This window comes from Chiroxiphia lanceolata, chromosome 3 (assembly GCF_009829145.1).
Source record: "Chiroxiphia lanceolata isolate bChiLan1 chromosome 3, bChiLan1.pri, whole genome shotgun sequence".
NCBI lineage: Eukaryota > Metazoa > Chordata > Aves > Passeriformes > Pipridae > Chiroxiphia > Chiroxiphia lanceolata.
Genome location: NC_045639.1, coordinates 64,448,249 through 64,463,334, shown reverse-complemented (window position 1 = coordinate 64,463,334; position 15,086 = coordinate 64,448,249). Strand labels below are relative to the sequence as shown.

The 15,086-nt window shown below is 40.6% G+C and overlaps 1 protein-coding gene across 5 annotated transcripts in view; it reads left to right on the top strand.

Annotated features, from left to right (window-relative positions):
• Window positions 1-2,701, top strand: part of PKIB (cAMP-dependent protein kinase inhibitor beta) — a 56,342-nt gene extending 53,641 nt beyond the window's left edge. For all 5 annotated transcript variants that reach the window (XM_032684042.1, XM_032684041.1, XM_032684039.1 and 2 more), the window contains exon 3: window positions 1,300-2,701. In XM_032684042.1, coding sequence (XP_032539933.1) covers window positions 1,300-1,385 — 86 coding nt within the window. In that variant the 3' untranslated portion in view covers window positions 1,386-2,701. The remainder of the gene's footprint in view (window positions 1-1,299) is intronic.
• Window positions 2,702-15,086: the final 12,385 nt, after the last annotated feature.

The window sequence follows — 15,086 nt, the reverse complement described above, 5'->3', positions numbered from 1 at the left end:
TTGATAATCTGCATTAGGGCACCATTCTGTCAATAACCTTTATTGTTTGCTGATTTTTTCCTAGGTGACTGTGTATAACTATCTTGATACACCCAGCAGTTTAACACCTGTTTGCATGCCTAAGTGCTGCCAACTATGAGATTAGATTTCCTCTAACCAACTGTTTTCCTCTACCCTGTTTGCAAGACTCCTCTATTATTAGACATCCAACCCTGTACAGAAACAGTCAATAGAAGATATTGCTTTGTCTGCCTTACCACAACAGTGCTGTGATACGTAATGTTGAAGGGTGTCAAATAACTCAGTTTTTTATTTACCAGTATAGACTCCAAAGCCTCTAAACGTCCAACCAGACTTAAAACATAATCAGTTGCTGCCAAGAGCTTTAGCTGATCAATTGTGTACAGCATTATATATTTGCTATGATATGTAGAGATCAAGACATGTAACTCTTTTGGGTGTTTGTGATACTTTATAGCAAGTCTCCAGGGCAAATAGCTGAAAATGTACTCCTTAGATTATGGCTGTTAAAGTAGAAGATGGTACAGCCAGATGTGCTGAGTAGACTTCTTGTCCCCAAAAACTATGTGCTGCCATAGATTTGGGTATTATGTTACCTCTGGTACTGCCTCCAGGCTTGAAGGTAATGTGAAAATTATTATGTTTATAAAGGAAATCGAGGGAAGAGAAGTTCCTGTTTCTTAGTGATTAAACTTGAGGATCAAAAGAAACAGTGTGGAACTCTTCATATAATGACCAGGCACACTGGGGAGCTTTTACGTATATTAGTCATGTAAGAATTCAACTCTAATCTATAGAAGAGCAAACTTCCAAATCAGAGTAATAAAAAATCCCTCCTCTTGTGAAGACAGGGTGAATTCACATAGGTATTTCTTGGCAAAGAAGGTCAGACACATAACTGGCATGTTCATAGACTGTAACATTATCTACCTGAAACCAAGCAGCGCTCAAAGGAATGCAATATTGTAACTTGTCTGTGGAAATGACCCAGTAAAAAAAGAATAACAATAATACAGAATTATTTCCAATTTGTTTCTTAAAGCCAAATACACATTGATCAGTATGTGCAAGGAACAGGCAAATCAACACCAATAGGCAACGGCTTTTGGAAGATCCTCTGCAAGGTCTTTATCTTGCAAGTTAATTTCTGTTTCTAAAGCATCTAGGACTGTGGTAATAAAGAGCCAGTCCAAACGGAGATGAACTCAAATATTTGACTGCATTAAAAAAGCTGTGAGAATGTGTGTGGTATAAATATTTAATTCTGTCTATTTTTAGATGCAGGAGCAGAGGGTGGAGAAGTGCCATCATCCAAAGCCTTGCTGGAAAGTCAAGAGGCGGAACGAAAAAGCAATGATTCCTAACACCTAAGGACTGCTGGGTTAATGAAACCTATCAACAGACTTTCCAGCTTCCCTGTGTCATCCTTTCTGAAGTGTGGTAGCAACTTTAGGAGCATAGAGATGGTTTTGCAAGACACTTGTATCTAGATGACATTAATGTGGATGACATACTGTTTTTAATACTGTCATCCTTCAAAACCAATGTTCTACACATCCAAATGGGAAGAGAACTAAAGAATGTATCTCTTGTTTGGGGTTTTGTCATGGTTATAGTATTCATCCTAACTAATCTTCTTTGACAGTTCCAACTAATATATTTAGCAGATGTTCCAAGAACGATTGTTTCAAAATAAAAATCCTGTATCTTAATTTCCTAAAACAGCTTTCTTCTCTCTGACACAAAGGTGTATTCACTCTCTCCACCATGATATTAAGTATATATTAGATTACAGACATTATCTGTAATTTATCTCCTGAGATTTTTGTTTTCATTAGACATATATAGATGAGTGTGAGAAATTTAAAAAAAAAAGTTTTCTTTCCTTCTCCTGTCTCCAAAAGGTTTTGTAAACTACTTAAACACCACTGTTTGTTTTCAAACTCTCCTTAGCTCTATTTGATTATGGCATATCATCTCAGTTCTCCCACTCTTACAGTCTTGCCACTTCTGTCATTTGTTTTCAGGCTGAATATTGTAGCTGTTCATGTGTATCTAAAATAAAGTAGCCATGTTTGTATATGATGAATATTGTTTAATCTCACTGTGGAAATTAATTATCTATAATCTTTTCTGTCTTGGTTTGATTCCTTGATGTTTCTCCTGTATGACAAAACCCTATAATACATGCTTCTTTTATTTTATCTAGAGTTTGCTTTATTGTTTGCTGACAATGAAGATGTTTCAATCATTGTGATTTTTACAAAGATTTTAAGTAAAGCTTTTTGTCTATTGAAAGGAAGTGTTTTGCTATCGAGGTCATGCTCCTGAAAATACTTGGCATTCATTCCCTTATTGTAGGAGACCTAAGATTCAGGTACAGGCAAGCACCTTCACTATAGCCTGGGTAGCAGCCACTTACATACATCTTGAAACCTAACCAACACCTGCAATCGAATGCTTTTATTTGCCCACTGTTGCATTGTAGCCAGACAGAGGAAGCATCTTTGATGGGTACATTCCACATTTGACTGGTATTCCATTTATAAAATATTTGTGTATTCTGCAGCTGGCAGAGAACTTGTAAGAGGCCTCTCTGTACAACTTCCCTTCCTGCTGTGCACTTACTCATGCCCTGCTGTTTGGGGACTATTCAATAAAGGATCCAGTTTCAACTGAACTGACATTTACTTCCCTTCTCTTTAACCTGTATTCATGTAACAAGTGCAACATCTCAGGAGTTTTTTCAGGTTTGAAAAGGTAAAATAACTTACTCCATTGGAGAAAAACAAGTGACGTAAGAGAGTCTGAGAGACTGAAGTAGCTGATGCGGGAGATCAGCGTTGAAAACCACAGTGGAGAGGGATTTGGAGACAACTATATTTGTGGTACACATTCTTGTTCTGGGTTGCAGTCTCATTCTCCTATACCAGCCTCCTTTATAGCATCACAGTACATAAAATTGGCAAATTATAAGAAGATATATCCCATGGAAATCAAGTAACCAAGTATTACTGAAACAGAATTCTTTACATGCTTTAGGTGGAGCATATGCTAATGTGCTCTTTTGGGTCACAACCTATACTGAATTCTGCACTTTTGCAGTTCCAGCACTGAATATATTTAGATTCTTCTTTGATAGAATACAGACACTGAAATTTGGGCTACAGGAATAGATACTTTTAGTACTTTGTTAGCCTAAGATTATTTGAAGTTTTTTACTATTAAAACACCAGTTATGAACCAGCTGAATTTAGCAAATTATTCATGTGCTAAATTCTATTCAAAAATAATTCCACATCTATATATATATAAATGGAGTTAACCGCTCACAAATGTATAGCTTAGAACTAGTCAAGAGTGCTCAATACCTTGGAGAATTACTATAAGCACTCTGGTGCTTACAGTGGTTACATTGTACTTGAGCTGTATGAACCTGTCATTGAAAATACATTGAGTAGAAAGAAGAATTTTAACAGAAAATTTGAAAAATTACCTAAGTAGTAAAAACTAAGATTTAAAATGCAACTCAATTAAAAGTGGGATGGACATTTTTAAAATATCTATAATATGTTATACAGTGTTACACGTGTATTACCTAGTTGCATATTAACCAAGCTACAGACACAGAAATGTTTCTTTGCCATGTGCATGTACTGTTTGTGTCTAAACCATTATTAGTCTAGACTGCATGAGAGAGCTCATTCAGAAATAGAAGAGGAATATTTAGTTATGCCTGGATTTTTTCAAATCTTTCAAATTCTGAGCCAGATGAATATTTTTGACCAGTATAAACTGACAAACTGGTTGGTGTGGGAGACATTGTGCCATATAATCTTTGAACATGAGCAGAGTTTATTAGTTGTGCATTATGCTTGACTCAGGCAGATGGGAGCTAGCCCCTTTAGAGCTGTCTGGGGGGACTGTATTCCATGCTGTCCAGGAATCTGGGGTTTAGGTGGGGTTACTGTCTTAAGCACAGCCAAAGTTGGGAAAGCTCTGGTTCATGTTGTTGTTAGTATCTTAGATAGGTAACAGACCTACTAAATCTCAGCTGAGCCTGAACAAATGAAGTGCTTCTGAATATACTTTTAATTGAGCCAGTTTATCCAGTTTCAACCATTATCCAGTCTGTACCACCTCCCGTTAGTTTAACTAATGGGTTATTGAGGACAGTGCATTCTCTTAATTCACTGTGGCCAAAAAGTTATGGCCTTGAATCAGCAGGGTATTTTAAAACGTGCTTAACTTTAAATGCAGACTAGTCTCACAGGAGTCAACAGAACTACTTATGTGCCTAAAATTAGGTACATACTTAATTACCTTGATAAATTACTGCAGCAAACTTCTATTAAGGCTAATCTGGTATTATAATGCATTAATCCCAATTTCCATTCCAGCAAGTGCAGCATAGGTAATAGTAACTTTTTCATCATCATACAGCACTATTCTGAGCTTTTATTAAGAATTTCATTTTAGTACCAAGAAAAAAGTTAACTTTGTTGTTTCCAGATTTTAAAACTTAATGAAACAATTATCTATTCTTACCCACTCTGCATATTTAAAACAAAACAACAAAAACAAACAAAACTACAAACAAAGAAACCCAACAAACCAGGAAATACCCTTGTAGTTTTATTGTGCATATATAAAACAATTTAGGTATTTTGAATATACAGAAAATTAGCCATATTATTTGCCAGATGTCATTAAGAAGGTAATTTTCTTTGGGTCAGCCCTTCATCAGAAGCTTCCTCTAAGAGGTGGATGAATATATATTCTGAGGCACATCTTTTGTTACTATAGAACAGGAGAGTTCAATTTTTTATCTGAAAGGTAATAAAAGACTAAATAGGTTTGAAGTAGGGGACTGATTATTAGAATGTTAATTAGATAATTTGAAGTAATTAAGGATTTTTTAAAATGAAGCTTATTTGCTGATTCTTCATACAGCTATGTACCTGTGCTATGTACCATCTTTTTGGTGCAGTACTGCATAGGCTGAACTTGGGTGGATGAAATGAGTGGCAAAGCAGTTCACAAGGTAGTATATTTTAAAAGAAATTTCCAAATCAGTGATAGTACAGCCATATGCAGGCCAGATTTAGTTATCATTGAAGACAAAAATTGGTTCTATGCTAGCTACACTGTGAGTTATATCTAGCTTTAGTTTTAAGTCATGAGTTACTAATCAAACAGAAAATATTTCCCAATTCAGAAAGTCCATAAACACAAATGCTTGGAGGCAAGGAAGCTAATCAGCGGAAATGTTTGCACTATCCAAGACATCTTAGTTATATCCATCTGTGACCTGACCCACAGCAGCCACTTCTCTGTTTTGCAACTTTCATACAATGGTGATCATACAAAATTATAACTCCACTTGCATTACTTAAAAATTACAACAGAGCAGAGGCTAGAAGAGATTTAAACTACACTTTACCATCAGTAAGCCAAATATCCTTTATGTATCACACACACAAAGAGGAATACTTAAAGATTTAGCAAAGTAGGATTAGTTCGTATTCCTCTCTTCGGTATGATGGAGCTCTGTGTGTGATAAAGCCCGTGAAAAGGAATTGAGCAGAGATTTCTGCATGGATTTCTCCACCGGTTTGGCACAGCTTATAAACCTCACGGTCCAGATAGCACAGACCAGTGGGGCTGAGCCCGCTGGGGCGCTTGCTCTGAAGTAGAAATAGCAAAGGCTTAAACGGTCCTGCCATCTAGTGGGGTCTTCAGCTTTCAGGTAGGTTGTGCAAAGAAGTGAAGGGAGACAGTTTAAGAGACCTCAAACCCAGCTGCAATCTGGCCTGCTGAGAGGCCGACTGTCTCCAGCTCATCTGATACGTTCACTCCAGGGGTTTTGCTAAGGGCCCAGAACCTTGGTGCCTCTGTATTCAGAAATGTGGGTGATGGCAAACAGGAGGCATCTCATGTTCCAACCTATAAATTCTGTAGTAAAACAGGTGCCTGAGCCTGGCTTGGTACCCAGCTTTGAGTGCCCGCTCTGCAATTTGGGCTGGGGTGTCAATCCCGCCACAGCAGACTGGTTTTGACCTGTTGTTAGGGAGAACTCAGTTTCGTCTTCCCAACCTGAAGCTGTTCTACTTTGACTAGTAATTAGCAATAAATGCTGAGATCTGTTACATTATGTTACTATTTTGATTTATTTCCCTCGTCAGCTCAAAGGGGCCAGTTAATATCCCAAGATGGCTGGGAGTGATAGGAAGCTTAAAGGGTGTCATTTCACCTTGCTCTTGCACCATAGCCTAATGCCAGATCTCTGGATTTTAGTGCAAGACTTAGATTTTATGGATTTTTTTCTTTTTTTCCTGGGTGCTGTGGGCTTTTCTGTGTTAAACACGTATTCAACAATTACCTGCAATTTAAAGGGCCCTGATGTGAGCATCTGGACAATCCCTACCAGGGCTTTATTCCTGGCACTCTGCTATGCAGGGATTGATGGTGTAAACCCAGTGCTTACCATACAGTGTACAGAAAAGCTAATCTGTGGCTGGTTTAACCTTACCGTGTATTTTGTTTTGGGTGTTTGGTTTTTTGGTTTTTTTTTTTGTTTGGTTGGTTGATTTTTTGGTTTGTTTTGTTTTTTTGTTTTGTTTTGTTTTGTTTTGTTTGGGTTTTTTTTTTTGGTTTTTTTGTTTTTTGGTTTTTTTTCCCCAGATCTCTAGGGTATGTTTGCAAATTATATACCAGCAGGGTAAACACAAAAGTATTCCAGATGTATATTTCTCATAACGCACCCACTTTCCTTAGGTTGCAGGAACACCTTTTCCCCAAGGACGGGCTCCGCAGCCGCCAGGCGGCACCTCCCGCTCAGCGGGCACAAGATGGCGCCCGAGCCTTGCCAGGGACACGGCCGAGCCCTCGCCTTCCTCAGCCCTCGCCTCTGTCCACCCGCCGGCTCTCAGCGCCTCGGACACGGCGGAGTTCGCCTGTCCTTCAGGATGATCCATAACATGACAAAGAGCGGCGGCTGTACCGCTGCCTCGGCCGCGGGACGGATGACAGGGCTCCCCTCGGGCGCCGGGCGGTGGCGGCAGAGGGCGCTCCTGCCTTGGGCCGGTCTCGGCTCCCGCGGCCGCGTCCAGCCTCTGCCGGCTCGGCGGGTCAGCCCTACAGGGGCCCTGAGCGCCAGAACTCCCGAGGCTTCCAAAGCGGGGAGATTGGGCTGGAAACGTGCTTCCCTTATAGCTCCTGTCGGTGAAAAGCAGGTGACCTGCCCTCGGAGGCGCCTTGCATGGGGACCGCACCGGCGTCCCTCTGCGCAGCTGAAACAGCAGCACTATATCATTACTTCTCCCTCTCCAGCAAAGCTGTGGCTCCTGCAAGCCCGCGGTCCCCAGCAGCGCCCCCCATGGCCCAGTAGCCCCCCGCACAGAGCTGCCCGGGGAGCCGAGATTTCCCCGGCAGCTATCCGGACAACCTCCGGCTTCCAACAGGCAGCCGGGGCTGAGGAAGACATCCAGGGCACGGTGAACGAAAAGGGCCCTTTAAGTGAAAAACAGGAAAACTTCCATACATGCATTCATAGGAGAACAATACGTTTTCAACTTTCTTGTTCCTCCCACCAATTTTGTACCCATCTTCTATTTTAATTGCTCAACAGTCCCATCACGTTCCTTCCTTCCCTCTTAATTTCTCATCTAACTCCATTCAAAGCTCACATCCATCTACTGCCTTTTCTTCAGTGCTCACCCTTCGCTTCACTCACACCTTCTTATGCCCAACATCAACTATTAGTGCTTTAAACGCCCAATACAAGAAACTAATCTCTTTAATTGCCTCTGTGTTCACTAAAATGAGATGGTTAAAGGACAACTCATTGCTGTTCCTCCCAGCAAGTTCTGGGTAAATCTTACATATCAGACAGACACATTAGAGACCCTTGAGCCAGTCCCTGAACAGCCCTTGTCTTGAACACGGAGAAAGATTCTGTAGAAAACAAACAGCATGTGATTTATGCAGAGATGGTGTTGCAATATAAGAAAGTGCTGAAATAAGTGGCTTCTTTCAGACAGCCTTTGAACTTTGTGTCTTTTTTTTTTTTTTAAACGTGGCCTGTTGTGAGTCGAAACTTCTAGGTAAATTTATAAAGGATAAAATGAAATGTTGAAATGTAAGAAGGAATATATTTAAGGACAGGGGAGACAAAGCACAGTGAGATGGACTTAAATGCATGAAAGTTGTGCCATGTTTCTTCTCCATAGCCCTTCTTTTATAAGAACAGATGAGCCAGCCATGGTGAAAGCAAGTTAGCCTGCTCCTGCACCCCCCACTGGCTCCGGACTCTGGATGTTTTGAACTCCGGCTGCAAGGCTGATCAGCCACTCAAGAAAGTTTCAAAGGTCTGGAGGAAGATGCTATTAGAAGCTTTGTTTAAATGTTACACGATTAGTTATTCATTTTGGCCTTAGAAGATCTGGATTACGTTTACTACTGCCAAACACAGAGGGAAATATTTTGAAACATGTTTTGAAAAACATGAATATATAGAATTAAAGGAATAGTGACTGTATCTATACTTCCTCTTTGGCACTTGCTGCAGTACAGTTCAGAAAGTGAGTCCCACGATTATCCGGGCAGGGACTGCATGCCTTTTTTCCTTTCTATGCATATCTCTATCTTTTCCCATGGTAGATTCTGAATTTGGCAAAGTTCAAACACACGCTTAGCAAGTGGGATGGGATTTTAAGTTTCCTGGTATAGACTTGCTTATTGCAACCATCTCAATGTGATTTCTTGCATAATCCAGGATACAGAACTTCTCTGAATTACTTCCTGCATGATGTTCAATAGCTGTGGTTATTAGCATAGTTTACAACTTGCAGGGATAAAAAGTCTTGTAAGGCAGTTTGAAAGTTGGTCAAAGGGTTAAGTCTCCTGACAGCTAATATGCACTTCATTTTTAATATAAATTTCTGTTGGCTTAACTTCCAGTGACTGGATTTTTGTATATCAGATTGAAGAGACCACTGTTTCTCTGGGATTGTCTCCCAACAGCCAGTATGACCTAAATTTTCCTGAAGTTTGTCTTGATGGTAGTACCTATTTAAAGCTAGTAATGAGCTATCTTAACTCTACAATGGTTCAAGCTGCTTTAGAATTTTGTGTTCCAGGAAGTTTATGTATTTAGACTCATGAAAACTCAGAAATAACTCAACACTTGGCACAAACCAATATGTAAAGCAGGGATATAGTTGCACTCTTGAATGAATCAGGTTAGGTGTGTAATTCCAGCTAGGTCACCCAGCATGAGGTTTCATTTCAAATGCCTGAACTTTGTCAGGCATTTATTCATCCATGACCGTCCCATCAATTGATAACATAATTAAATTATTTATCAAGACTGTGGAATTCAGACATTTCTTCAGTGTGTTAACACTGCATTTTAGAACTTCAGAGAAAATGGCTTCCTCCAGATGAGAGATTTTGATTTAGAGGACACAAACCCAGAGGAGTGAGGGATCACATCTGGCTCCAGCAGGCTGTGGCTGTGTCCTTGAGCTTTAACTTTGCATCTGTTTTTCAAATTCAGTAGCTGTTTTCTTAAACTTGAAATTTAGTTAAGCAAACCTGATTTTACTTCTTATCTAAATCTCATCTAGTGTTGAGAGTGATTTCAGGATAATGCATAAAATGGAATGCCTCAGTGTGGATAAACAGAATGAAGCTACATTGAGCTATTCCAAAAATTTCTTAAATTCAGCACTGCAGACTACATAGTCTTTTATTATGCTGAAAGGATTTAGCTTGACATTGATTACACTGAATTCCAAGTAGTCACACTTAGTAAGTATTTGACAGCCTCCATGCTGTATACTAGGGCTACAGAAAGAAAATATGACATTAATGACATATGACAATTTAAACTTGTACCTTTAACACTGTAAAATTTATACTGATGATGATAAAAATAATTCCCTCCATTGCTATAATACAGAATCCTTGGACCTTAATACAGAGTGTGTTTCAGCTCCACTAATATTCTCACTGGTATGCCCTGAACACCAAATCCACACATGACTCTCAGAATCAGTTGTAACAAGTCAAATGGAAGTCATCCAATCTCCTTAAATCTATGTGCTATTTTTCTGTTTTTCCACATAAGGATTATTTTAATTTAATATGTTCCTCTTATTCATATGTCTTCTAAATTTCTCTGAGTCATTATTACTCCTGAAATAGTTGTTTTTCTTTCTTTCTTCCTCAGTGTACAACCTTACATTTGCCCATGCTAAAACTGTAAGTCTGAAAAGCTGATTTCTTGTACTGATTTTACAATAACTAGACTGCTATTGTGACACCCTGTATCAGATATTTCTGTTATATTTTGGAGGGTTTTAAATAGTTTTTCTACTCTTAAATACAAAAGAAAGCAAAGACACATATTAAAATGAAAAAGGCGTAATGGCATGAAGTTAAAGTAATTGCATCTTCAATGAATTGAACTGGGAGCCAGGAAGGTAGCTGGCTTTAGTGCAGGCTAATTCTTTGAGAAGAACCTCTGACTTGAGTCCTCTAAATGAGTTGATACAGTAATATTAGATAACAGATAACAACCCCTCGAAAGCCTTTTAGATGCAGAGAAGACCCTGGAGATATTTCACAGCATTTGCTTACTTCTTTAAACCATTGTCGACCAGCTGTCCTCTCAGCTTAAACCAATCCTAATATATGTCTAATAGTTCATAATGAGGTATTAGTGGGTATTTACTTTCCAGGACTCTCCTAATCTCATGTCACACCAATTTGTAACATAAGAGAGAATCTTCACGAATGAAATGCAGGATCACAGACCACTTCATTTTCACTAATTAGCAATCAACACCAGAATTAGACCTTAACATGACTTGTGTCTAATGTTAGACTGTCCTGGCACTATTTTGGTTGAGCTTTTACAGTGGCAAGAAGCCTGCTGAACATGCTCCTAAGTTTTGCCTACAGTATGCCATACTCTTAGAAGGGATATGCTATAAACATGCTTTCCCTGCTTCTGCCTGCATTACCTTGCACCTTGCCTATCACGTGGTCCACAGCTCCAGCAAAGCCCTTCACGTGGGATTTATGCAGCACAAGACTGGATTCATACAGATGCTTTGTACCTGGGGCCATTCTGTGACCACTTCCTTGTGCAGCTGCATAATTGGGTGTCTTCTCCACAAGGCATTTGTTGAAATTGGGATTTCTAAAGAAAATAGAGTAAATAAACCTAGATATTTTCCGTGATTCACCAACAGCACTGAAATGGTTTATTTTTATTAGGGGGATTAGCAAATCTCTCAGACAGCTAAAGAGCATATAAGATAATTTTAGTTAAGGACATTCTACTGCCCTGTTTGACATTAGGTTTTTCTGCAACATCAAAAATCAAATTGCACTCAGCCCTGAAGTAACATCATCCCATCTGACAAAATAGCTACTAAAATCTGTTCATTTCTGTGTTGCACTGAGATCAAAACTGCACAGAGATTCACAGCAGGACTTCAAAAAAGCTTAAAACATGATAAGAATACCCTAGCTGGTTGTCCATAAATGGGGGAAGCTTCTTCTTTCAGCTGCACGTTTTCAATTTCCTTAATTCAGAAGTAGCCCCCTATATGTTTCACAGTGCTAAGAGTTTAAAGAAACACCTACGTCAGTTAGGACCCTGAATCATGTTGGTTTCAATTGCATTCAATACCTAAAAGGCCTCTGAGTGCTCACATCTGCTTTTATACCAGGGGAGTTAGGCCCTGGTATCACTGCTACCCTTTGTTGCATACATGGATACAAGATACTCTGCAGTTCCAGGGTCTTTACTGCCTCGAACACAGAAATATTTGAATAATGCAGTCATCACTAAATTATCTGAAGATCTTATAACTTACTATCCCTTAACTACTGATCAAACTTGACAGAGTACTACGCAGTTTCTGGCTACTGTACTGAAAAGACAGTGAAATGATGGAGGTTTAACTGAATTGGTGTAGCAAGAGTGCCCTGCCTGCATTAGATCCACTGAGGTACAGAGCAGAAGGACAGATAAACCTGACTTCAAACACAAGCTGCACCAATTTCACTACATTTCTACAGCCAGACACTAAGCCTTTAGTGACTGGCTGTAGTGATTATATGCTCAGCAGCTCCTGACATTGATTGTGAGGAATCCACACATGATAGAATCTCATGGCCCCCCTTTTCTACCATAGGAGTCTGGTGGCCATAATGTGGTGCCCCCTTCCTCCTCTTTTTTTCTTTTTCCTGAACAAGTGAATTTTTTTCTTTCAAGTACAGAATGAAGGCTGAACGAGGCTGACAGCCTCATTCTCTGAATGTCCAAGAGCACGTGAAGCAGGGATATAAGAGGGGAAAGGTAGCTAAAAGCAGGGTTTGTGACCTGTATTTGAAGGCTGAAGGTTAGAGTAGCCTCATGTTCACCCTGAATGGCCTTTGGAAGCAAGGATTACTCATTACACAGGGATATGTTGCCACAGCATTTTCATCTTTCAAGCAGACCTTGCACAGAAAACACAAATGTGCCTACTTAGACTGCTCAGGTGTTGTAAAGAGTTTAGTGTAAAGGAGAATGAATCCCTTCGTGTTCAGAGAGGAATCTCCAGAGGTAGCTTTAGTCACACAGGCATTTTACAGGGGAGTACAGAGTCTGTTAAAACCATCAAACTGCTGACAGCAAAAACAAAACTCCAAGCTGGTCTCTTGTGCAGCAACCTAAAATGCACACCAGGTCAGTGTATTTCACACTGCAGTCTCCATTCCAACCATGGCAAAGCATTTATACAGATCAGGATGATATTGGTAAAATCATTTAGAATTTAATATCATAGAATCATAGAATGATTTGGGTTGGAAGGGATCATTTGGTTCCAACCCCCACCCCTCATGGTCAGGGACACCTTTTACTAGATCAGGTTGCTCAAAGCCCCATCCAGCATAGCCTGGAACAGTTCCAGGGATGGGGCATCCACAGCTCCTGTGGGCAACATGTTCCAGTGCCTCACTGACTTCACAAGTTTGGCTGAAAAATTATCGTCCTCAGGAAGGGAACTAAAGGAAGGGAATAACTCAAAGCATGAGAAATGACACCTCAGGGGCTTCAAATTTGCTCCCTGTCAGTGCAGAGGAAGAAAACTGACCCAGACACTGCTGAGGTTGATAGGTCTTAAATTTAATCTGCTCTAAAGGCAAGATGTGACCATGTTCCTATGCACTAGAAGAATTTATTGTTAATACTAATCTAAACCTCTTCTCTTCTAGTTTAAAGCCATTTACCCTTTCTCCTGTCACTGCATGCCCATGGAAAAAGTCCCTTTCCAGCTTTCTTGTAGTCCGCGTTAGGTACTGATGCATCTCAGGTGAAGTAAGTAAGTGATGAGGTCAGTTTGTATATACTTGTGTGTCAGCTGCCTGGGTGCCAGCGATGAGGCTCTGTGAGACCACCACTGCAGTTGGTTATGAGTGGTGGGCATTATTTACTTGATAATGTTATTGTATTGAGGAAACACAATCCTCAAACTGAACTGGAGCCAGGGATGACACGCGTGCACAATACCAAACCCATGTGCCCTGTGCCATGACATTGCCAACTACAAAGTGTAATTGGCACTCATTCATTACAGAGGGTTTGACTGACTACAGACATGAAGTTAGGGAATATCCATATGAGATGCACCACTAAGACTGATATTCTCTGCAAACTTTGGAGGCACAGCATTACCCAACTTTGACAAAAAAAAAAAGGGGGACTTGATTCCTTTCAGTCTCATGAACAGCTGGAGGTCTGTTATTTCAAGTGATGCTCCAGTCTCCCTGGCTTTCTGAGCACTGGCTGAAAAGCCTCAGAAGAGCTGGTAAGAAGAGGCAGTCAGACATAAACTGAGCAGCTGCAGGAGGGCACTTTTTGCTTCAAAGTAAGTGAATGGAAAGTTAAAGAGAAATTGATGCACTAGTCCATAATGTTAGGTTATGACAATTAATGAAAATTGTGTTGGGTGGTAAAAGGAATTAGGATTATACTCCTTGGATTAATTCAGAGAGGGTTTAATTCCTTATGAGGACAAGTGAAAAAATGGCAAATTTAATTAAAATCGCATCAGAAATCATCATTTGCCCTACGCTTAAAGAATGTGCCATACTATAAGAGCCTGAAAGAAATGCAAATGATGATCAGAAACTGATTTTAAAATATTGGGAAAATATTCATAATTATTTCTATTTTGTATGGCTGAACAAGGTAAAAAATTGCTGAGGTTTTGTTCCCGAATCACACAAATTCACTTAGTCCCTGAGTTTTGTTACAAGAGCTGAAGTGCTAGATTCAGTATTCTGGAATCCATCCAAGTCGTAGGTCTGGAAAAGCTGACACTGTGGTGTGTCCCACAGAGACAGGCTGCTTTCTGAAAAACATTTGAGAGACAAGATGACCACCTAGCATCTTAAAAGGATTTCAAAGAACAACTAGGAAGAAAACATTCCCTCTCTTGCGGGGAGAGGAGGGGGAGGGGGAGAAAAAGAAAGAAACAGTTTTAATCTCTTTTCCTTCTTTCTTCGTTCTTAGTCTCCAAATGCGCCAGTTGTGGGGGCAAGGTGCTGTTTCCAATCAGCAACACCAAATGCCAAGTTCAGAAAGCATCCATATAGATGCTGTGAGGTGTAAAGGGATCTGCACTTGGCAACACCAAACTGGGTTTGAAAATCTTCATGGGAAAACTCGGTAGCATTGTGATCCTCAGTGGAGTCTTTCACGTCGGGTGCCCGCTTCTGTTTTTTCCACCGTGTTACTTTACATTTAGGGATAGCAACGGGGACCGACGGGCGTGCCCCCGGGGAGGCTCGGGTGAGGAGCGGTGCCTCAGTCTTTCCTCTCCCTTCCCCTCCGCGTCCCGCCGTGTGTCCCGGCTGGGCACCACCGCGCCTCTTCCCCGGGGCGGGGAGCCCCCTCCCCCGGCGGTGTGGGGCGTCTCTGCGGGGCCGTCGGGGGCGGACCGAGGCCGCCCCCCGCCCCCGGCCCCCCGCCGGGCGCCTGCTTTAAATGCGGAGCGGCG